Here is a 23,845-nt window from a genome sequence, read left to right as displayed (position 1 = left end):
AGGTGATTCGCGCAGATGGCGGGACGGGAAAGGCAGTCGGCGACAATGTTGTCTCTACCGGAGACGTGCTGGATGTCCGTGGTAAACTCGGACACGGCCGCGAGCTGGCGTTGCTGCCTAGCGGACCAAGGGTCAGTGTTCTTGGCCATCGTGTATGTGAGCGGCTTGTGGTCCACGTACGCGGTAAAGGAGCGGCCCTCCAAGAGTTACCCGAAATGGCGGACCGACAGGTGGAGCGCGAGGAATTCGCGGTCGAAAGTAGAGTATTTGAACTCCAGGGGGCGCAGTTGGTGGCTGTAGAAGGCAAGTGGCTGCCACGCGCCATTGACCCACTGCTCGAACACGGCTCCGACCGCATGGTCGGAGGCGTCGGTGGTGAGTGCGACCCGTGCATCGGCCCTCGGGTGCGCGAGCAGGGTGGCGTCGGCGAGCGCGTTTTTGGTGGCGTCGAAGGCGGCTGACGTTTCAGCGGTCCAGGCTACGGCCATCTTGCCAGATTTACCTCGAAGGGAATCGTATAGGGGCTTCACGAGGACTGCAGCTCTGGGGATGAACCTGTTGTAAAAGTTCACCATCCTGAGGAACTCCTGGAGGCCCTTGATGGTTTTAGGGCAGGGGAATTGCTGGACGGCCTGCACCTTGTTGGGCAGGGGGACGGCCCCAGCAGGGGTGATGTGGTGGCCGAGAAAATCGATCTCGGCTAGGCTGAATTGGCACTGCGCCGGGCTGAGGATGAGCCCGTGTTGGGTTAGGCGCCCGAACAGGATGCGAATGTGTTCGAGGTGTTCCTGTTTGGAGGAGCTGGCCACGAGAATGTCGTCTAGATAGACGAATAGAAAGTTCAGGTCCCGGAGGGCTGAGTCCATAAGGCGCTGGAAAGCCTGGGCTGCATTCTTGAGGCCAAAGGGCATCCTCAGGAACTCGAACAGGCCGAATGGAGTGATGACGGCCATTTTGGGGATGTCCGCGAGGTGTACGGGGACTTGGTGGTAACCACGCACCAGGTCGACCTTGGAGAAGACGGTTCGTCCGGCCAGTCGGGCTGAGAAGGCCTGGATGTGCGGCACCGGGTATCGGTCGGGGGTGGTGGCGTCGTTGAGGCGGCGGTAGTCCCCGCAGGGGCGCCAGCCTCCGCCGGGCTTGGGGGCGATGTGGAGGGGCGAGGCCCAAGGGCTGCTGGAGCGGCGGATGATGCCGAGTTGCTCCATGGTGGTGAACTCGGCCCGCGCGATTTCCAGCTTGGCCGGGTCGAGTCTGCGGGCGTGGGCAGAGACCGGGGGGCCGGTGGTGGGGATATAGTGCTCCACACCGTGTTTGGCGGCTTTGGCCGAAAAGGTCGGGTTAGTGAGGGCGGGAAACTCGGCTAGTAGTGCCGAGTAGTCGTCCGTGGCTCTGGCGAGGCAGTAGGTCGTCAGGCCAGCCGAACGGGCCGGGGTGACTGCGCCAGGGATGGGGGCCATAGTGTTGATGTCAACGAGGCGGTGCCTCGGAATGTTGACAAGGAGGCCGTGGGCGCGTAGGAAGTCGGCGCCGATGAGTGGGCAGAGGACCTTGGCTGTGAGGAACTCCCAGCGGTAGCGGCGGCCTGCGAGGTCGAGCGTGACCATGTGGGTGCTGTATGTGCGGATGTCAGAGCCATTGGCTGCAGCCAGCGTGACACCCCGTGCGCTGCGTTGGATTTCGAGGGCGGGGGTGATGCTGTGCTGGGCTCCTGTGCTGCACAGGAATCGGCGGTTGGTGCTGTCGTCGGTGACATACAGTAGGGGCCCCTTTTGCCCCGCGGCCATCATGGGGGCCGGTGCGGGGGAGGGTTTGAAAGTGCACGGTGGTGTGCAATGTTGGGCCCTAGTGCCAAAACGGGTGTGGTAGTAGCAGTGACCCGGAGTGGAAGGGCGGTCGGGCCTTGTGAGCCGGGGGGACCGCCTGGTCATTGCCGTGAGGTCGGGCACGACATCGCGGGCGGTCTGTGCGGAGAGCAGCCAGTCGGCCTTTTCGGCTATCTCGTTCAGGTCCATGGAGCCAGACTCCACAATGAGCGGGTGGATGCTGGCGGGGAGCTGCCGAATGAAAAGCGTACGAAAGAGGGCGCCGGGTTTTTTGTCATCCGAGAGGGACAGCATGTGGGAAAGCAGGTCTGATGGTGAAGCGTCCCCAAGGCCTGGGAGGTCGAGGAGTTGGCAGTTGCGCTGGTAGGAGGACGCCTGAAATTTTTTAAGGAGCGCGGCCTTCAGATGTTCGTACTTGCCTTCCTCTGGTGGATCCTGCAGCGCTGCCCAAACCTTAGGGACTGTGGCGCAGGTGAGAGAGGCGACGAGGTAGTCGTACTTCGTGGCGTCGACTGTAATGCTTCTCAGCCGGAATCTGGACTCGGCTTGAACGAACCAGGCCTCGGCCAGGTTCTCCCAAAAGTCCGGTAGTTTAACCGTGACTGCGTTTGTATCCACCATGCTAGCTTAGGATTCGTCCTGAGCGTCGGGGTCACCAGTGTTGAGATACCGCGGCAAACGTGGGAGTCGAGACCAGAGTTGATGGAACACAACTGCTTTAGTTTACATCATGGCAAAACAAGTGCTTAAAAAGCCCACGCAACCACTTAAATACTCCCCAGACAGGAAGTGCTCCCGGCAGCCTGTCCCTGCGGGAAACAAGTTGCCAGAGGAAAGGGCCCATGGCTGGGGGTGGCTGCTGCCGGCAGTGCGCCTGCGTAAACTGTCCGTGCCGCCGTGAGCGGATTATGTCCAATGGTGGCGTGTCGCCACACTTTTATATATATAGATATCCAGAATATTAAACTCCAGCCCAGTTACAGGAGTTATTAACATCAGCAGAAACAAACCCCAACTTTCAGAATGAACATGATTCAGTCCGGGATGTAATTAACAGCAGCAATAACATCAGAATCCAACCCCTGCGGTCACTTGTGAAGGGGTTAAAATGAACCCTCTCAGAATTCAGACAGCTGAGGTGACCACGAATGAAGTGATGCCAGCAAAATTAAAATCAGAACAAAGGAGTGGGGTCATGTGAAAATGAACAAGAACTAAAAGAAACCAGGTGGTGATAAGAAATATCACAACAAAAATTGACTTACGTAAAAAGGCAAAACTAAACAAAGGACAGACTGAAAAGTGCTATGTGAAAAACAAAGATAAGACAGTACAGATTGAAAAAGTGCTACTCTTGCTAGTCTTGCACAAAAGACAGTGTGTAGGAAAGCTTTGAAAAACAAAGATAAGACGCAGATGTGGGACAAGACAGAATGTGTGTGTTAAGCGATAAGAAATGTGCTGCTTTAGCTAAAATTTGTAGACACAGCAGAATATAGGGGTCATGGGAATTTGACCTGTGACCAAAGGCATAGTAAGTCATAGAGTTTTACAGCACAGAAAGAGGCCCTTCAGCCCATCGTGTCTGCGCCGCCCATCCATCCCTGTCCAGTCTAATCCCATTTTCCAGCATTTGGTCCATAGCCTTGTATGCAATGGCATTTCAAGTGCTCATCCAAATGCTTCTTGAATGTTATGAGGGTTCCTGCCTCCACCACCCTTTCAGGCAGTGAGTTCCAGATTCCAACCACCCTCTGGGTGAAAAAGTTCCTCCTCAAATCCCCTCTAAATCTCCTGCCCCTTACCCTGAATCTATGCCCCCTTGTTATTGACCCCCCTACTAAGGGGAAAAGTTCCTCTTTATCTACCCTATCTATGCCCCTCATCATTTTGTACACCTCAATCAGGTCCCCCCTCAGCCTTCTCTGCTCCAAAGAAAACAACCCCAGCCTGTTTAGTCTTTCTTCATAGCTGAGGCGCTCCATCCCAGGTAACATCCTGGTGAATCTTCTCTGCACCCTCTCCAAAGCAATCACATCCTTCCTATAGTGAGGCGACCAGAACTGCACACAGTACTCCAGCTGTGGCCTCACCAGCGTTTTGTACAGCTCCATCATAACCTCCCTGCTCTTATATTCTATGCCTCGGCTAATGAAGGCAAGTATCCCATATGCCTTTTTAACCACCTTATCTACCTGTTCCGCTGCCTTCAGAGATCTATGTACATGTACACCAAGGTCCCTCTGACCCTCTGTACTTCCTAGGGTCCTACCACTCATTGTGTATTCCCTTGCCTTATTTGTCCGTCCAAAATGCATCACCTCGCACTTTTCAGGGTTAAATTCCATTTGCCACTTTTCCGCCCATCTGACCAACCCGTTTATATCGTCCTGTAGCCTGAGGCTTTCCTCCTCGCAATTTACCACCCCACCAATTTTCGAGTCATCTGTGAACTTACTGATCATACCTTTTACATTCTCATCCAAATCATTTATGTAGATCACAAACAACAAGGGACCCAGCACCGATCCCTGAGGTACCCCACTGGACACAGGCTTCCAGTCACAAAAGCATCCTTCGACCATCACCCTCTGCCTCCTGCCACTCAGCCAGTTTAGGATCCAACGCGCCAAGGCACCCTGGATCCCATGGGCTCTTACCTTCTTGACCAGTCTCCTATGCGGGACTTCGTCAAAAGCTTTACTGAAGTCCATGTAAACCACATCCACAGCATTTCCCTCATCCACCCCCCTAGTCACCCCCTCGAAAAATTCAATCAGATTTGTCAGACATGATTTACCCTTGACAAAGCCATGCTGACTATCCCCGATTAATCCTTGCCTCTCCAAGTGGAGACTAATTTTGTCCCTCAGAATTTTTTCCAATAATTTCCCTACCACAGATGTTAGGCTCACTGGCCTGTAATTTGCTGGTTTATCCCTGCTACCCTTCTTGTATAATGGTACTACATTAGCTGTTCTCCAGTCCTCTGGTACATCCCCTGTGGCCAGAGAGGTTCTGAAAATTTGTGTCAGAGCCCCTGCAATCTCCTCCTTTGCCTCCCACAGCAGCCTGGGATACATCTCGTCCGGGCCTGGGGATTTATCCACTTTTTGGCCTGCTAAAACCGCTAGCACCTCCTCCCTCTCGATGCTAATATGTTCAAGTATGTCACAGTCCCCTTGCCCGATTTCTATGTCTGCATCGTCTCTCTCCATAGTGAACACAGATGCAAAAAATTCATTTAAAACCCCGCCTACATCATCTGGCTCTACACACAGATTGCCACTTTGGTCCCTAATGGGCCCTACCCTTTCCCTGGTTATCCTCTTGCCCTTAATATACTTATAAAACATCTTAGGATTTTCCTTTATTTTGCTCGCCAGTGTTATTTCATGGCCCCTCCTCGCCCTCCTAATTTCTTTTTTAAGTATGCCCCTGCACTTTTTATACTCCTCTAGGGCTTCTTCCGTCTTTAGTCTTTTGTAACTGCCAAAAGCCCCCCTTTTATTTCTGATGCATTTTTGTATATCCCTTGTCATCCAAGGTTCCCTTTGCTTGTTGGTCCCACCCTTGACCTTTACAGGAACATGTTGGCGTTGTACTCTCTCTATTTCCCTTCTGAAAGTCTCCCACTGTCTTGATGTGGATTTTCCTATAAGTAGCTGCTCCCAGTCCACTTTGGCCAGATCCTGCCTTATCATATTAAAATCGGCCTTCCCCCAATTTAGAACCCTTATTTCCGGGCCGTCTTTGTCTTTTTCCATGACCACCTTAAATCTCACCGAATTATGGTCACTGTCGCCAAAATGCTCTCCCACTGACACTTCCACCACTTGCCCGGCTACATTCCCCAGAATTAGGTCCAGTATCGCCCCCTCTCTTGTAGGACTTTCTACATGTTGGCTCAAAAAGCTCTCCTGGATGCACTTTAAGAATTCTGCACCCTCTAAACCTTTCACACTCTGACTATCCCAATTAATATTGGGGAAGTTGAAATCCCCCACTATTATTACCCTATTATTTTTGCACTTTTCTGAGATTTGCCTACATATCTGTTCCTCTATCTCCCCCTGACTGTTTGGGGGCCTATAGTACACTCCCAGCAAAGTGCTTGCCCCCTTTTTGTTTTTAAGTTCTACCCATATGGCCTCATTAGAGGAACCCGCTAATATATCATCCCTCCTTACAGCAGTAATTGACTCCTTAATTAATATTGCAACACCCCCTCCCCTTTTACACCCCCCTCTGTCTCGCCTGAAGATTCTATACCCCGGAATATTGAGCTGCCAGTCCTGACCCTCCCTCAACCATGTCTCCGTGATAGCAACAATATCGTACTCCCATGTGTTCAACAACAACTTCAGTTCATCCACCTTATTTGCAAGACTCCTTGCATTAAAATAAATGCCTTCCAGCCCTGCCATATTCCCTTTTGCCTTCACATATTTGCTGTGCCTTGCTTTTTTCCCTGTATTTGGCTGTAAATCACCCCCTGCTATAGCTCCACTCTCTACCCCATCCCCCTGCCAAGTTAGTTTAAACCCCCCCCAGCAGTGCTAGCAAACCTCCCCGCAAGGATATTGGTTCCCCTCTGGTTCAGGTGTAAACCGTCTGACTTGTACAAATCCCACCTTTCCCAGAAGCAGACCCAGTGATCCAGGAAACTAAAGCCCTCCCTCCTGCACCATCCCTTTAGCCACGCATTCATCTGTTCTATCTTCCCATTCCTATACTCACTAGCACGTGGCACCGGGATTAATCCAGAGATTACAACCTTTGAGGTCCTGCTCTTTAATCCTTCACCTAGCTCCCTAAATTCTTGCTGCAGGACCTCATCCCTCTTTTTACCTATGTCGTTGGTACCAATGTGGACCACGACCTCTGGCTGCTCACCCTCCCCCTCCAGAATGCCCTGCAGCCGCTCAGTGATATCCTTGACCCTGGCACCAGGGAGGCAACAAACCATCCTGGATTCACGTCTACGGCCACAGAAACGCCTATCTGTTCCCTTTACTATAGAATCCCCTACCACTATTGCTCTCCCACTCTTTTTCCCCCCTTCCTGGGCAGCAGGAGCACCCCCAGTGCCAGGAAGTTGGCTGCTGCTGCCTTCCCCTGGTGAGTCATCCCCCTCAACAGTATCCAAAGCGGCATACCTGTTTGAGAGGGGAATGGTCACAGGGGTCTCCTGCACTACCTGCCTGCTTCTATTGCTCCTCCTGGTGGTCACCCATTTCCTATCTTCCTGTGCAGCCCTTCCCTGCGGTGTGACCAACTCACTAAACGTGTTATCCATGAACCTCTCAGCATCGTGAATGCTCAACAACCCATCCACCCGCAGCTCCAGCGCCTCAATGCGGTTTGCTAGTAGCTGCAGATGGATGCATCTCTGGCACACGTGGTCATCAGGGGCACCGGGGTCCCTGAATTCCCACATAGAGCAAGCGACAGTAAGATGTAACTAACCTTTACTAATACTGAAAAGAATAAATAAGCCATATGTGATCAGGTGATTATTGTAATACAATGTGATCAGGTGATTATTGTAATACAATGTGATTGGATGAAAATAGAATAAAAAGCTGCAGCAACCAAGAGAGAACGAGAAGGGTATCACTAGACCGTGGGGTCTATGACCTTCTCCCACAACGTTCTGTTATTAAACTGTACTTTTACTTTAAGACAGACTCGAGTGAATTTATTTTTCACCAACAAATAGGCACTGCGAGCAGGGTGCTACGGAATTGAAAGACTGCCCATACCAGTGAACCCGGACGAGAAGTCAAATTCTGACCATCCAGAAATTGAGTCATCTGGGAAGGTGGAGGGACAGTGCCGTAGCATCACGAATCAAGTGAAAGTCTGTAAGAGGTGAGAGAACACAGTTGTGTGAGTGTGGATCGCATGAACTAAGGGAACACTGTGTAGCGATAGAGGTCTCGAAGGAATGAGTGATTGACTGATCGACAAGGACAAGGAGGGTGCCTGTCTCATTGACCCTAGCCTGAGCCGGAATTAAGAGGGCGATTGGGCCCCACGTGATGGCCAGGATCAAGTAGGCTGAGAGACTCCAAAGTACCTTGGGATCGTGAAGTCAATGAATGTATGCGTGCTTAATTGTGATTAATTAACCGCTTAAAAATCTTTTACGACCACCAGGGGTGTTACTAGAGGTAAGATGGAGGGGAGCAATCCCAGGTCACGGACGTACCACGAATAAAGACAGGATCACGGCAAACCCGCACAGAGAAACGCAGCAGAGTAGGTAAGACTGACGTAGGACTGGATATGGTGTCGGGGAAAGAGATGGAATGGGGAGCCCCTGGGTCCCTTACCAGGCTCTATGCAGACGACCAGAAGGGTTTGATAGATAAGATGAAAAAGGATGGATGGGATCCGTCTAAGGTACCAGTGTACTAACGAGAATGGTGGGAGACACAAAAGGGAAGTAAGACAAAGAAAGCGGGAGTTATTTAGTAATGGTCATTCAAAAGACTGAGGAAATTAAAACGAAAATGGAGAGAAAGGATAAGGAGATTGGCGATCTACAGGAGCAAGTGACAAAATTAGAGAAAAAATTGACAAAACTAAAGGATAAACAAGGGTCCTTAGAGGGGGTCACGACATTGCCATTGCCATCATATGAGAAGGCCATAGCCAGCGCCCCTTCAATGGATGAACAGGAAGAAGGGGTAGAAGTGGTTCAGTCAGCCCCTGTGTGCTGGACCACACAAGCAAATCCTAATAATCCTGGGGGGCCCCCATTGTTGTCATATAAAGCATTTGCACCAGCCGAAAAACAAATGATTAATCAAGATCTCGGGGATCTTTTACCCCGAACCAGGAACATCCAGTTCTGGCAGAAATTGGATATGAAACTCATGATATGCATGAGAGAGATATTCACCACATATTCAGGGCCAAATGTCCTCGGAATAGATTGGAGCATCTGGCCCAGAATATAAAGGATGGCAAGTGGATCCCTGGGATTCAAGAAACAGTCGCGAATAGAACAGCAGCTAGGAATCTGTTTAAAGATGTGGTTCAACTCGGGATGGGGGCCACTGGCCCGAATTGGGGATTGATTATGCAATTAGGCAGAAAAAGGGCGAAAATGCCAACGTCTACGGGGAATGGTTGTGGTATCAATACCAGGAATCATCTGGATCAAACGATTCTCAGAGAAATGATCCAGTATTTGTAAAAATGTTTAAGACAGGTTGTCATTGGAATACCAGAAAATTTTGAAAATGGGAGCAGTAGTCGCAGACACATATGACGATGCACTGAGATGGGCATGCCAGGTGTTATAGGTATGGTAGTGGACCCAAATGCAGACAGACAGCCAGAGACTTGAGATGGAGTAAAACTCAAAAGATGCTTTACTAGAAGGCTCTTCAAATACAGGACGTACAGAGAATGCTTCAAACAAAAGATCAAAGTAACAATTCAAAGAAACAAAAGTGAGTATACAAACGCAGGGCAAGGACTATAAACTAACCTGTGACTTGCAGGCATGAGAACTCAAGACTGAGTGACTGGGGCTGGAAATAGTCAGATTAAATAACAAGCCTGATTACTCTAATGAGACAATTACTCTAATGAGACACAGGTGAGGAGAGAGGTACAGAGACATGGCAGCAGTGTACTGAGGCCTCCTAAACCGCCCTCTGGTGGCCAGCAGAGGAACGTGTAGCTGGGACCCTGACAATAACCGCCCCCCTAGGGACGGCACCTGACATACCCACAGTAGCCTCTGGCTGGCGCTGGTGGAACTCGCGGATAAGTCCAGGATCCAGGATGTCCTGAGCCGGAACCCAGGAGCGCCCCTCGGGGCCGTAACCCTCCCAGTCCACCAAATACTGGAGTCCCCCACGGACCCGGCGGGAGCGAAGGAGATGGCAGACAGTGCAGGTAGGCTGGAACCCTACTAGTCGAGGGGCTGGAGGTGGTCTGGTGGCTGGAGATAGCGGACTGGACCACACAGGTTTGAGACGGGAGACATGGAAGGATGGATGGATCCTCATGGATCGAGGCAACAGGAGATGGTAGGTAACTGGGTTTATCTTCCGGAGTATCTTGAATGGACCGACGAAGCGAGGAGCCAGTTTGTTGGACTCAACACACAGGGGAAGGTCCTGGTTGGAGAGCCACACCATCTGCCTGGGCCGGAGCAAAGGGGCAGGATTGCATCGTCGGTTGGGCTGGATCCTTTGTCGACGTGATGCCAGTTGCAGTGCAGAACGGGCCTTTTTCCAGGTTCTCCGGCAGCGTCGGATGACCAATTCCACCGATGGTACCCCCACCTCAGGCTCCTGCTTGGGGAACAAGGGAGGCCGGTAACCGAACTGACACTTGAACGGGGACATCCAAATGGAGGAGTTCTGTAATGTGTTGTGAGCATATTCTGCCCAAATGAGGTGTTTGCTCCAAGTAGAGGGGTTGGAGGAGGCGAGGCAATGCAGAGTCATCTCCAGGTCCTGATTCACCCTCTCGGTCTGCCCATTGGACTGGGGATGATAACCCGAGGAGAGGCTGACCGCTGCACCCAGGAGACGACAGAAAGCCTTCCAGAACCGGGAGGTGAACTGGGGACCACGGTCTGACACTATGTCTAGGGGGAGGCCGTGTAGGCGGAAGACATGCTGCATCATGAGTTCCACGGTTTCTCGGGCAGAAGAGAGCTTGGGCAGGGGGACGAAGTGGCAGGCATTGGAGAACCGGTCGACAACAACTAGGATGGCAGTGTTACCCTGGGCTGGTGGCAGACTGGCGACAAAGTCCAGGGAAAGGTGGGACCAAGGATACATAGATACATAGAAGATAGGAGCAGGAGTAGGCCATTCGGCCCTTCGTGCCTGCTCCGCCATTCGATGAGATCATGGCTGATCCTTTAATTCAGTATCCCGTCCCCGCCTTCTCTCCGTAACCCTTAACCCCTTTTGCCCGTAGAAATATATCTAATTCCCTCTTAAATATATTTAATGAGCTGGCGTACACTGCCCTCTGTGGCAATGAGTTCCACAGGTTCACCACTCTCTGAGTGAAGAAATTCCCCCTCATCTCTGTCCTAAATGGTTTAGCCCTTATCCTTAAATTATGTCCTCTAGTTCTGTTCTCACCCGCCAAGGGAAACATTCCTTCTGCATCCAGTCTGTCTAGACCTGTCAGAATTTTATACACTTCTATGAGGTCCCCTCTCAATCTTCTAAACTCCAGTGTGTACATCCCTAAACTACATAGTCTCTCCTCATAGGTCATTCCCGCCATTCCTGGTATCAGCCTGGTGAATCGCCGCTGCACCCCCTCCATGGCAAGAACATCCTTCCTCAGATGAGGCGACCAAAACTGTACACAGTACTCGAGGTGTGGTCTCACCAGTGCCCTGTACAGCTGCAGCAAGGTATCCCTGTTCCTGTATTCTAACCCTTTTGCTATGAAGGCCAGCATACCGTTTGCCTTCTTGACCGCCTGTTGCACCTGCATGCTCGCCTTCAGTGACTGGTGTACAAGAACACCCAGGTCTCTCTGTACTTCCCCCTCTCCCAATCTATTGCCATTTAAATAATAATTTGCCCTCCCGTTCCTGCACCCAAGGTGGATAACTTCGCACTTGTCCACATTATAGTGCATCTGCCATTTATCCGCCCAATCGCCCAGTCTGTCCAAATCGCTCTGGAGCTTCCTGGTCTCTTCCTCTGAGCCCACCCCCCCTCCTAGTTTAGTGTCGTCTGCAAATTTGGAAATGCTGCATCCGACTCCCTGATCCAGGTCATTAATGTAAATTGTGAACAGCTGGGGGCCCAGGACAGATCCCTGTGGTACCCCACTTGTTACTGCCTGCCATTCAGAAAATGAGCCGTTTATTCCAACTCTCTGTTTTCTATCTGACAGCCAGTTCCCTATCCACGCCAAAACTTTCCCCTTTATCCCATGAGCCTCAATTTTCCATGCTAATCTTTTATGTGGGACCTTATCGAAGGCCTTTTGGAAGTCCAGGTACACCACATCTACTGGCTCTCCCCCATCTATTCTACCAGTTACTCCCTCAAAAAATTCCAATAGATTAGTCAAGCACGATTTACCCTTTGTAAATCCATGTTGACTCTGTCCTATCCTGTCCCCATTTGCTAAGTGCTCCGCTATTTCATCCTTAATGATGGACTCCAGCATTTTGCCCACAACTGATGTAAGGCTTACAGGTCTGTAATTACCTGCTTTTTCCCTACCCCCCTTTTTGAATAGTGGGGTAACGTTAGCTACCCTCCAATCCATCGGCACTGTTCCCGAGTCTAATGAATTCTGAAAAATCATCCTTAGTGCATCCGCTATCTCTAGGGCCACCTCCTTCAGTACCCTAGGATGCATGTTATCAGGCCCTGGGGATTTGTCCACCTTCAATCCCTTTAGCTTCCTTAACACCATATCCTTAGAGATATTGATTTGCGTCAGTTCCTCCTTTGCCAATGTCCCTATTTTTCCCGATATCCCAGGGAGGTTTTTTGTGTCTTCCTTCGTAAAGACTGACCCAAAGTATGCATTTAGTTGATCTGCCATTTCCTTATTTCCCATTATATATTCCCCCGTATCTGACTGCAATGGACCAACTTTGGTTTTCACCAGTCTTTTCCTTTTGATATATTTATAAAAGCTTTTGGAGTTAGTTTTTATATTTTCCGCCAGCTTGTTTTCGTAAGCTATTTTGCCCCTCTTGATCATGCCCTTTGCCCTCCTTTGCTCTATCTTAAACTGTTCCCAATCTTCCGCTCTGGCGCTTTTTTTGGCTATTTTATACGCCCTATCTTTGGATTTTATGCTGTCTCTAATTTCCCCTGTTATCCACGGTTGAGTCACCTTTTTAGATTTCCTTTTATGCCAGATTGGTATAAACAATTTTTGCAATTTTGTCATTCTATCTTTAAATGTTTGCCATTGTTTATCTACCTCCAGTCCTCCCAGGAACGTTGTCCAATCAGACCTACTCAGTTCCCGTCTCATGGCATCATAATTCCCCTTGTTTAAATTCAGGACCTTAGTCTCTGAGTCAATTTCTTCGCTCTCCATTTCGAGTGAGAAATCGATCCTGTTATGATCGCTCTGACCCAAGGGTCCCCGTACAACAAGATTACTGATTAGTCCCTTCTCATTGCACAGTACCCAGTCCAATATAGCCTGTTCCCGAGTTGGTTCCTCGACATATTGATCCAGATAACCATCCCTTAAACACTCAAGGAATTCCTCCTCCTCATTATTTTTACTGATTAGGCTAGTCCAATCTATATGTAAGTTAAAGTCACCTATGATGACAGCTGTGCTCTTATTGCACGCTTCTCTAATTTCCCTCGTGATGCCCTCCCTAACCTCTATTTTACTATTTGGAGGCCTATATACCACTCCTATTAATGTTTTTCGCCCCCCGATGGTTCGGAATGGGGAGTGGGTGAAGGAGGCCATGTGGTCGTGTCCTGGGGTTACATAAGAACATAAGAAATAGGAGCAGGAGTAGGCCAATCGGCCCCTCGAGCCTGCTCCGCCATTCAATAAGAGCATGGCTGATCTGATCCTAACTGCCAATCTACTATCACAGAACCATCCCCTGAATCTAGCAGAATTAGACACACGAAATAGGAGCGGGGTCAGGCTACACGGCCCCTGGGCCTGCTCCGCTACCCAGAGGGCCATGTCCGATCCGAACCTAGACTCATGTCCAAATTCCTGCCCGCTCCCCGTAACCCTTAATTCCCTTTACTTCTAGGAAACTGTCTATTTCTGTTTTAAATTTATGTAATGATGCAGCTTCTACAGCTTTTTGGGGCAGCATATTCCATGGACCTACCACCCTTTGAGTGAAGTAGTTCCTCCTCATCTCAGTTTTGAAAGAGCAGCCCCTTATTCTAAGACTATGCCCCCTAGTTCTAGTTTCACCCATCATCGGGAACATCCTCCCCGCATCCACCCGATCCATCCCCTTCACAATCTTATATGTTTCAATAAGATCGCCTCTCATTCTTCTGAACTTCAATGAGTAGAGTCCCAATCTACTCAACCTCTCCTCATATATCCATCCCCTCATCCCTGGGATTAACCGAGTGAACCTTCTTTGTACTGACTCGAGAGCAAGTATGTATTTTCTTAAGTATGGACACCAAAACTGTATGCAGTATTCCAGGTGCGGTCTCACCAATACCTTGTACAACTGAAGCAATACCTCCCTATTTTTATATTCTATCCCCCTAGCAATGAAAGCCAACATTCCATTGGCCTTCTTAATCACTTGCTGCACCTGCATACTAACCTTTTGAGTTTCGTGCACCAGGACCCCCAGATCCCTTTGTACTTCAGTACGTTCCAGTTTCTTGCCATTAAGATAATAACTTGCTCTACGATTTTTCCTGCCGAAGTGCATAACCTCACACTTTCCAGTATTGTATTCCATCTGCCAAATCTCTGCCCACTTACTTAGTGTGAGGAATGACCCAGGTTCTGCCTCTCCTCGCCACCAGAGGGCACCATGAACTCTTAATTGTGTCCTTCTTTATTCCTAATTGTACTCACCTGTGCATGGTTATATGCCTACTATTTAAGTGGTGCTTAGTTTATGTTCATTGCTCAGTCTTGAGTTTCACTGCCTTGTGATTCCTCTTGCTGGCCTGCTAGCCTGTATCTGTGCTGTTGTTATTTTGTTTATTTCAAGTAAAGTCTATCTTTGTTTTTGCAACCTAACCCCTGCCTCAATTTGCCTTCCTGCAGTTGGGTTCACCTAGTTCCATTCCTCACAGCAAGACTGAGCCAAACAATGGGCCCAGCAGAGAAGGACCAATGGCTATGACAAATCTTTGAACGGCTACAACTGATCTTGGATGAACTGCGGTGCCTCGCCACGTCATTCTCCCGAAGCCAGAAACAGCTGGAGGCCCTCGTCATTGCTTTCCATCAGAGCCAGAGTCAGGTGACCCAAGCTACTCCAGCACCGTTAACCACTCCTCCGGTTTCGCCTCCCCCTCTGAAAGAACCCCGATTACCTGCACCCGAGCGCTATGATGGTAACCCCGGAGGCTGTCGAGGCTTTCTAACCCAGTGTTCCCTGGCTTTCCAACTGCAAGGTTCATTATTTCCCAGTGACCGTTCCCGAGTAGCCTATATCATTTCGCTACTCACCGGCAAAGCACTTACCTGGGCTACGGCCGTCTGGGAACAGCAAACTCCGGCATGTTCAAACTACCAACTTTTCTCTGAGGAAATGAGAAGGGTCTTTGATCATCCTGTCAGTGGGAGAGAGGCATCTAAGAAACTACTTCAGCTTCGCCAGGGGGTTCGTAGCGTTGCGGACTACGCTATTGAGTTTCGCACTCTTGCTGCAGAAAGCCAATGGAATTCGGAGGCGCTCATCGCCACCTTTCGCCACGGTCTCACAGATGAAATCAAGGATGAACTGGCTTCCAGAGATCCGGTGAGTGATTTGGAGTCTCTCTTTGATATCTCCATTCGAGTGGATAATCATCTCCGTGAGAGGCGAAGAGAACGCCACTCCTTTTTCACCACACTTCCGGAGGCAAGAGCGTTCCCTGCTTCGAAGCCATCCGAGAACCTCCGAGCCATCCCGAGTCCATCTTTGACTGATCCAGAGGAGCCCATGCAGTTGGGAGTAACTCGTCTCTCGCAGCCTGAACGTGATCGCCGAATGAGACAGGGATCTTGCCTCTATTGTGGGAACCGGGCCACCTTCGCTCTTCTTGCCCAAAGTTGGTGGGAGAAGCCAGGGCTCGTCCAGGACGGAGGGACCTCAGATGAGCATAGCCATCCCTCCCGGCCCCACTGTTTCTAGGGTCCTGCTGGCATCCTCCCTTTTCTGGGGCAATCAACAACATGATCTTAAGGCCCTGGTGGATTCTGGGTCCGATGGTAACTTCATGGATCTGGGTTTAGCTAAACAGCTCAAGATTCCCCATACCCATCCTGATCACCCCCTCACTGTTGTCACCCTGGATGGAAGACCCCTGGGCTCCGGAACTATTCACCATCTTACTGCCCCCCTGTGTTTGGGCGTGGAAGGGCAACATTTCGAGACCATCCAATTCTCCCTTATCCACTCTCCCGTGTTTCCATTAGTTCTGGGTTACCCTTGATTGGCCTGCCATAATCCTCGCATGGATTGGGCTGCCGGCCGGCTTACGGAATGGGGCTCCACCTGCCATACCATCTGTCTTCGCTCCAAGTCTCCTTCCCAGCCCCAGGAGTCCCCATCGCACTCTGAATTGTCCCGAGTGCCTCCCAAGTATGAGGATTTAAAAGAGGTCTTCAGTAAGGTTCGAGCCACATCACTTCCCCCTCATAGGCCATATGACTGTGCCATTGACCTCCTGCCTGGGACATGCCCACCTAGGGGTAGGATCTTCTCCCTTTCTGCTCCAGAGACCGCCGCCATGGAGGATTACATCCGTGATGCCCTCACCGCTGGCTTCATCCGTCCGTCCACCTCTCCTGCTGGTGCCGGTTTTTTCTTCGTGAGTAAGAAAGATGGAGGTCTCCGCCCCTGCATCGACTACCGTGGCCTTAACAAGATTACTTTAAAGAACCGTTATCCTCTTCCGCTCATGTTGATGGCCTTCGAGCTACTACAGGGAGCCACAGTCTTCACAAAATTGGATCTCCACAACGCCTACAACCTCATCTGCGTCCGCGAAGGGGACGAGTGGAAGACGGCATTCAACACACCTACTGGGCACTATGAGAACCTGGTCATGCCCTTTGATTGACCAACGCCCCTGCTGTGTTCCAGGCGCTCATCAACGACGTCCTCCGAGACATGCTGAATCGCTTTGTCTTTGTCTACCTGGATGACATTCTCATTTTCTCCAAAACTCTTCACGATCATGTCCAGCATGTAAGGCAAGTCCTGCAACGTCTGCTTAATAACCTCTTGTTTGTCAAGGCTGAGAAGTGTGAGTTTCACGTTTCCACGGTTTCATTTCTGGGCTTCATCATCTCCAGTGGCAACATCCAAATGGACCCTGGCAAGACCCAAGCTGTCCGAGATTGGCCACCACCCACCTCTCACAAACAGGTGCAACGTTTCTTGGGGTTTGCTAATTTCTATCGGAGATTCATCAGGAACTTCGGCACCATTGCTGCCCCTCAACGCCCTCACCAAAACCGCTTCCACCCGGTTCAGTTGGCCCGCTGAAGCTGCGCAGGCTTTCGAGGATCTAAAGCGGCACTTCACGTCTGCTCCTGTCCTCATGATTCCGGATCCCTCACTCCCCTTCATTGTCGAGGTGGATGCCTCTGATATAGGAGTGGGTGCCGTTTTGTCCCAGCGGTCTAACGACAACAAACTGCACCCTTGCGCCTTCTTTTCTCGCCGACTCACTCCTGCAGAACGAAACTACGATATTGGAAACAGGGAACTACTAGCAGTTAAGTTCACACTGGAGGAGTGGGGACATTGGTTGGAGGGGTCTAAACACCCATTCATTGTCTGGACAGACCATAAGAATCTGGTCTATATACAGGAGGCCAAACATCTTAACTCTCGTCAAGCTCGCTGGGCACTGTTTTTCAATCGTTTCGACTTTGTCCTGTCATATCGTCCAGGATCCAAGAATCTCAAGCCTGATGCTCTCTCCAGGCAATTTGATCCACCCGAGCGGGAGAGACAACCAGAACCTACTCTTCCTACTTCTCGAATTGTAGCACCGGTTCGCTGGGGGATCGAGACGCTGGTCAGAAAGGTGCAACAGAGGGAGGCAGACCCTGGCAACGGCCCACCAGGTCGCCTTTTTGTTCCCAACACGGCACGCTCACAAGTCCTGCAGTGGGGGCATTCATCGTGACTCACTGGTCATCCAGGCACATTCAGGATGCTGGAGTTCCTTCACAGAAGGTTCTGGTGGCCCACCATGGAGAAGGACGTAAAGGCGTTCGTGGCAGCTTGTGCCATTTGTGCACGAAACAAGAACCCTCGATCTCGCCCCCAGGGTTTGCTGCATCCTCTCCCCATTCCCACCCGCCCCTGGTCACACCTCTCTGTGGATTTCATCACAGGCCTTCCACCATCTCAAGGCAACACTGTCATTCTGGTCATCGTAGATCGCTTCTCCAAAGCCTGTCACTTTCTGCCCTTGCCCAAGCTTCCCTCAGCCCAAGAGACAGCCGAGCTCATCGTCCAGCATGTTTTCAGGTTGTTCGGTTTGCCTCTTGACATCGTCTCTGACCGTGGTCCACAATTCACCTCCCAGTTTTGGAGAGCTTGCTACAAGCTCATTGGAGCTACTGTCAGCCTTTCCTCAGGTTTCCACCCTCAGTCTAACAGTCAAACAGAACGGATCAACCAAGACCTGGAGACGACCCTGAGGTGTCTCGTGTCCGCTAACCCTGCGACCTGCAGTCGTCACATCGTCTGGGCTGAGTACGCGCACAACACCTTGCGCTGCTCCTCCACAGGAATGTCACCATTCGAGTGCCAGTTCGGTTTTCAGCCTCCACTGTTCCAGGAGCAGGAGCTCGAGGTGGGGGTTCCCTCCATGGAGAAGTTTGTCCAGCGCTGTCGACGGACCTGGAGGAGAGCACGGCTGGCCTTACAATGAGCTTCTCAGCAATGACAGATTCAGGCCAACAAGCGGCGCAGACCGGCTCCTTCATTCCATCCTGGTCAGAGGGTCTGGGTTTCTATGCAGGATCTCCCACTGCGAGTGGAGTCCTGCAAGCTGGCACCCCGTTTCATCGGTCCCTTCATGGTGTTGAGGAAGGTCAACCCGGTGTCCTACCGTCTCCAGCTGCCTCGCTCCATGCGAATTCATCATACCTTCCATGTCTCCCGGCTCCGGCCAGTGGCCATCAGTTCCCTGGCGCCCGCCACGAGGCCTCCTCCTGCTCCTCGCATCATCGAAGGCCAGCCTGCCTACACGGTCCAGCACCTGATGGACTCTCGCCAGGTTCGCGGGGGCCTCCAGTTCCTGGTGGACTGGGAGGTATATGGTCCGGAGGAACGCTCCTGGGTCCCGGACCGGAACATCATGGATCGCGATTTAGTGCAGAACTTTCTTCGTCGTCACCATGGACCTTCTGGGGGAACGTCAGGAGCCGTTCCTAGCGGGGGGGGGGGTCTTGTCATGAATGATCCAGGTTCTGCCTCTCCTCGCCACCAGAGGGCACCATGAACTCTTAATTGTGTCCTTCTTTATTCCTAATTGTACTCACCTGTGCATGGTTATATGCCTACTATTTAAGTGGTGCTTAGTTTATGTTCATTGCTCAGTCTTGAGTTTCACTGCCTTGTGATTCCTCTTGCTGGCCTGCTAGCCTGTATCTGTGCTGTTGTTATTTTGTTTATTTCAAGTAAAGTCTATCTTTGTTTTTGCAACCTAACGCCTGCCTCAGTTTGCCTTCCTGCAGTTGGGTTCAACTAGTTCCATTCCTCACACTTAGCCTCTCTATGTCCGCTTGCAGGCTTTTTATGTCCTCCTCACTCACTACTTTCCCTGCCATCTTAGTATCATCTGCAAACTTTGATATGTTACACTCGGTCCCCTCCTCCAAATCGTTAATATAGATTGTAAAGAGTTGGGGACCCAGCACTGACCCCTGCGGAACACCACTAGTTACTGATTGCCAGTCTGAGAATGAACCATTTATCCCAACACTCTGCCTTCTGTTAGATAGCCAATCCTCTATCCATGCCAGAATATTACCCCCAATCCCGTGATTTTTTATCTTAAGCAATAATCTTTTGTGTGGCACCTTGTCAAATGCCTTTTGGAAGTCTAAATACACTACATCCACTAGTTCCCCTTTATCCACCCTATATGTTACTTCCTCAAAGAACTCCAGCAAATTTGTCAAACATGACTTCCCCTTCATAAAACCATGCTGAATTTGTCCTATTAAATTATGATTATCCAAATGTCCTGTTACTGTCTCCTTAATAATGGACTCCAAAATTTTACCTACCACAGATGTTAGGCTAACCAGTCTATAGTTTCCAGCCTTCTGTCTACTGCCGTTTTTAAATAAGGGTGTTACATTAGCAGTTTTCCAGTCTGCCGGGACCTTTGCCGAGTCCAGGGAGTTTTGGAAAATTATTACCAATGCATCCACAATCCCTACCGTCACTTCCCTCAAGACCCTAGGATGTAAGCCATCAGGTCCAGGTGATTTATCCGCCTTGAGTCCCATTATTTTACCGAGTACCACTTCCTTAGTGATTTTGATCGTGTTTAGCTCCTCCCCCCCCTATAACCCCCTGTTTGTCCAGTGTTGGGATATTCTTAGTGTCCTCTACTGTGAAGACTGATACAAAATATTCATTCAGTGTTTTTGCCATCTCCATATTTCCCACCATTAATTGCTGGTCTCATCCTCTAAGGGACCAACATTTACTTTAGCCACCCTTTTTCTTTTTATATAACTATAAAAACTCTTACTATCTGTTTTTATATTTTTTGCTAATTTACTTTCATAATCTATCTTCCCTTTCTTAATCAATCTTTTTGTTATTTTTGCTGTCTTTTAAAGTTTTCCCAATCCTCTATCCTCCCACTAGATTTGGCTACCTTATATGCCCTTGTTTTTAGTCAAATACTATCCTTAATTTCTTTACTTAGCCACGGATGGCTGTCTTTTCTTTTACACCCTTTTCTTCTCAGTGGAATATATTTTTTTTGGAAGTTGTAAAATAACTCCTTAAATGTACACCACTGATCATGTATCGTCTTACCCTTTAATCTATTTTCCCAATCCACTCTACTCAATTCCACTCTCATACCTTCATAGTCTCCTTTATTCAAGCTTAGCATGCTTGTTTGAGATCCAACCTTCTCACCCTCTAATTGAATATGGAATTCAACCATGTTATGGTCACTCATTCCAAGGGGATCCTTTACTAGGACATTTTTAATTAATCCTGTCTCGTTACACAGGACCAGATCTAAGGTTACTTGCCCCCTGGTCGGTTCAGTTACATACTGCTCAAGAAACCCATCCCTAATACACTCAATGAACTCATCCTCAAGGCAGCCCTGCCCAGTTTGATTTGTCCAATTAATATGATAGTTAAAATCCCCCATAATTATAGATGTTCCCTTATTACAAGCCTCAACTATTTCCTGATTGATACTCCGTCCAACAGAGTTGCAACTGTTTGGAGGCCTATAGACTATGCCCACTAGTGTTTTTTCCCCCTTATTATTCCTTACTTCCACCCAAACTGTTTCATTATCCTGATCTTTTGACCCAATATCATTTCTCTGTATTACATTGATTCCTTCCTTTATTAACATAGCCACCCCACCTCCCCTTCCTTCCTGCCTGTCCTTCCTGATCGTTAAATAACCTGGTATGTTTAATTCCCAGGCATTGTCACCCTGCAGCCATGTTTCTGTAATGGCCACAAGATCATACCCATATTTAATTATTTGTGCCATTAACTCATCTATTTTGTTACGAATGCTACGTGCATTCAGATAGAGAACTTTCAAATATGTTTTGTGACACTTAGTTCCTGCTTTTGCCCTTTTTATTGCTTTACCTTTTACTCCATACCTTCTGCCCCTTCCTGACACGCTCTGGTTTTTAATTTCCCCACTGCTACCTAAGTCTATGACCTTCTCTGTTGTCATTTTTATTATTTGCTCTCTAGGAACCTCCCCCCCACTAGTTAGTTTAAAGCCCTCTCTACAGCCCTAGTTATATGATCCGCCAGGACTCTAGTCCCAGCACTGGCCAAGTGAAGCCCGTCCCAACGGGACAGCTCCCTCCTGCCCCAGTACTGGTGCCAGTGTCCCAGGAAGCACAACCCATTTCTCCCACACCAGTCTTTGAGCCACGCATTTAACTCTCTAATTTTATTTGTCCTAGCCAAATTTGCTCGTGGCTCAGGTAATAATCCACCCTTGAGGTTCTGTTTTTTAATTTGACCCCTAGCTGCTCATACTCCTTTAAAAGAACCGGCTTCCTAGTCCTATCTATGTCGTTTGTACCAACATGGACCACGACAACTGGATCCACCCCCTCCCACTGCAAGTTTCTTTCCAGCCCAGAGGAGATGTCCTTAACCCTGGCACCGGGTAGGCAACACAGCCTTCGGTACTCTCGCTCTCGGCTGCAGAGAACTCTATCTAACCCCCTAATAATACTATCCCCTACCACTACAACATTTCTATTTACTCCCCCCTCTTGAATGGCCCCCCATTGCACGGTGCTGTGACCAGGTTGCTCATCCTCCCTGCAGTCCCTGCTCCTGTCCCCACAGGGAGTAAGAACCTCGAAACTGTTGGACAAGAGCAAGGGCTGTGGCTCCTCCAGCTCTACCTCCTAGATCCCCGTACCTGCCTCACTCGTAGTCACACCGTCCTGTCCCTGACCATGGGCTACATCTGAATTAATTAACTTCATAGGTGTGACCACCTCCTGATACACAGTGTCCAGGTACTTCTCCCCCTCCCTGATGTGTTGCAGTGTCTGAAGCTCAGACTCCAGCTCATCAACACGGAGCTGGAGTTCCTGTAGCAGCAGACACTTGTCACAGACGTAATCACCGTGTGCCTCAATGGGGTTCACCGGCTCCCACATCTCGCAACAGTAACACATCACCTGCTCCATTCTGACACCAGGTGGATGGTAAGGATGAACAAAAACCAGAGAAGGGGGTAAAAACAGAAAGAGCCGCAGCTGGGACCACCCAGAAACCTTTGCAACAGCGGAAAGGGTGTTATAACTGTGGAAAGCCCGGACATTTGGCCAAAGATTGCCATGGTCCTAAACAAAATGTTTTACAGTGCCAGCATTGTGGTAGGAATGGCCATCCGTCGGAGAAATGTTGGGAGCGGCAAGGTAATCCAGGTAAACCAAAGCATACATTAGATGAAGAAGAGTACCAAAAATTCATGGACTACTTAAAGGAACAGGGTCAGTGATGGGCGGCGGCCCCCGGGGTCGCGGGAAATGGGGATAATCAGGTCCATGTGACAGCACTGTTAGGGGGCCAGCAGTGTGACATGTTAGTGGACACCGGAGCCACCGTGTCTTTTACGAACTTACCTCTCCCCGTGACCAAACATAAATCTATATATATAAAAGGATCAATCTCTCTGTCTGTCTGTCTGTCTGTCCTTCGGTGTGTCTGTCTGGCTATACACTCTAAAGTTATAGAGCGTACCTACACATCAAAAGAAAGCTTACGATTCCGGAATGGTCATAAGCGTATTAACGTTTCGGCGAGACAAAAATTGCGGCTGCGGTATCCAAAAAACGTTCAAAATTCTGCTCATTATCCGCTCATTAGCATAGAGTGACATTAAGGTCGACCAATCGTACGGTTGAGCGACCCGACGGTCGACCAATCGCTGCGTGGTGGGGGCGGGTTCATCGCGCGTGCGGGCGGGCCCTCCTAGAGTCGAGTGACAGGACGATTGACCAATCCTACGCTTCGGTGACATGACGGTCGACCAATTGGTGCGTGTGTGGGCGGGCCTAATCGTTTTGAACTGAGGTGAGTGTCAGCCATCTTGGTTCATAAGTTTATTTTTTTCCCCCACTTTCTGTACGTGTGGAGGGGATTTTATGCAGCACAAATTCAGTACTTAGGAGCCCAACTAGCTCATTATATTATTTGCGTGTAATAAATGAGTCCAGTATGTCAATTTTTTCTCGAGGTCTGACGCCTGCAGGCCTCAGGCCTCAAGCCTTGAAGCCTGGGCATCTGTTTGCCAGCATATCTTCTAACTTTATATCGTCATTCCTTAAAAAAAATTTGGCTTTTGTAGTTAGGAGGGATTCTTTTTAAAAAAATACAAATTTCCGATGTTATACTTTGTAGCTCCTTTTTAAAAAAATAAAGAAATGTTGCAGTTTTTTATTAAAAAAAAAAGACATTTTGCCTGTGTCCAACCGACATGACAAAATGGCCTTCGGCTTCTTCACCCGCCCTGAAGGCTGGCCGACAGCTTTTATTTCTTTACTCCACCCCCCCGCCCCCATACCCATTGCTCGCGCGTCCACTGACTCAGGCCGGGAGCACG

The 23,845-nt window shown here is 49.6% G+C and overlaps 1 protein-coding gene across 1 annotated transcript in view; it reads right to left on the bottom strand.

The window, feature by feature from the left end:
• aplp1 (amyloid beta (A4) precursor-like protein 1) overlaps positions 1 to 10,639 on the bottom strand; it is a 116,905-nt gene extending 106,266 nt beyond the window's left edge. Inside the window, exon 1 of the mRNA XM_086002482.1 lies at positions 9,578 to 10,639. Within this exon, the coding sequence (XP_085858608.1) occupies positions 9,578 to 10,639 (1,062 nt within the window). The remainder of the gene's footprint in view (positions 1 to 9,577) is intronic.
• Between the last annotated feature and the right edge of the window lie 13,206 nt (positions 10,640 to 23,845).

The sequence above is a fragment of the Somniosus microcephalus genome, chromosome 12, assembly GCF_052327205.1.
Source record: "Somniosus microcephalus isolate GS21.2 chromosome 12, FLI_Smic_1.0, whole genome shotgun sequence".
Classification (NCBI taxonomy): Eukaryota; Metazoa; Chordata; class Chondrichthyes; order Squaliformes; family Somniosidae; genus Somniosus; species Somniosus microcephalus.
The sequence above is the reverse complement of the archived record's forward strand: the minus strand, read 5'-3'. Positions and strand labels throughout refer to the sequence as shown.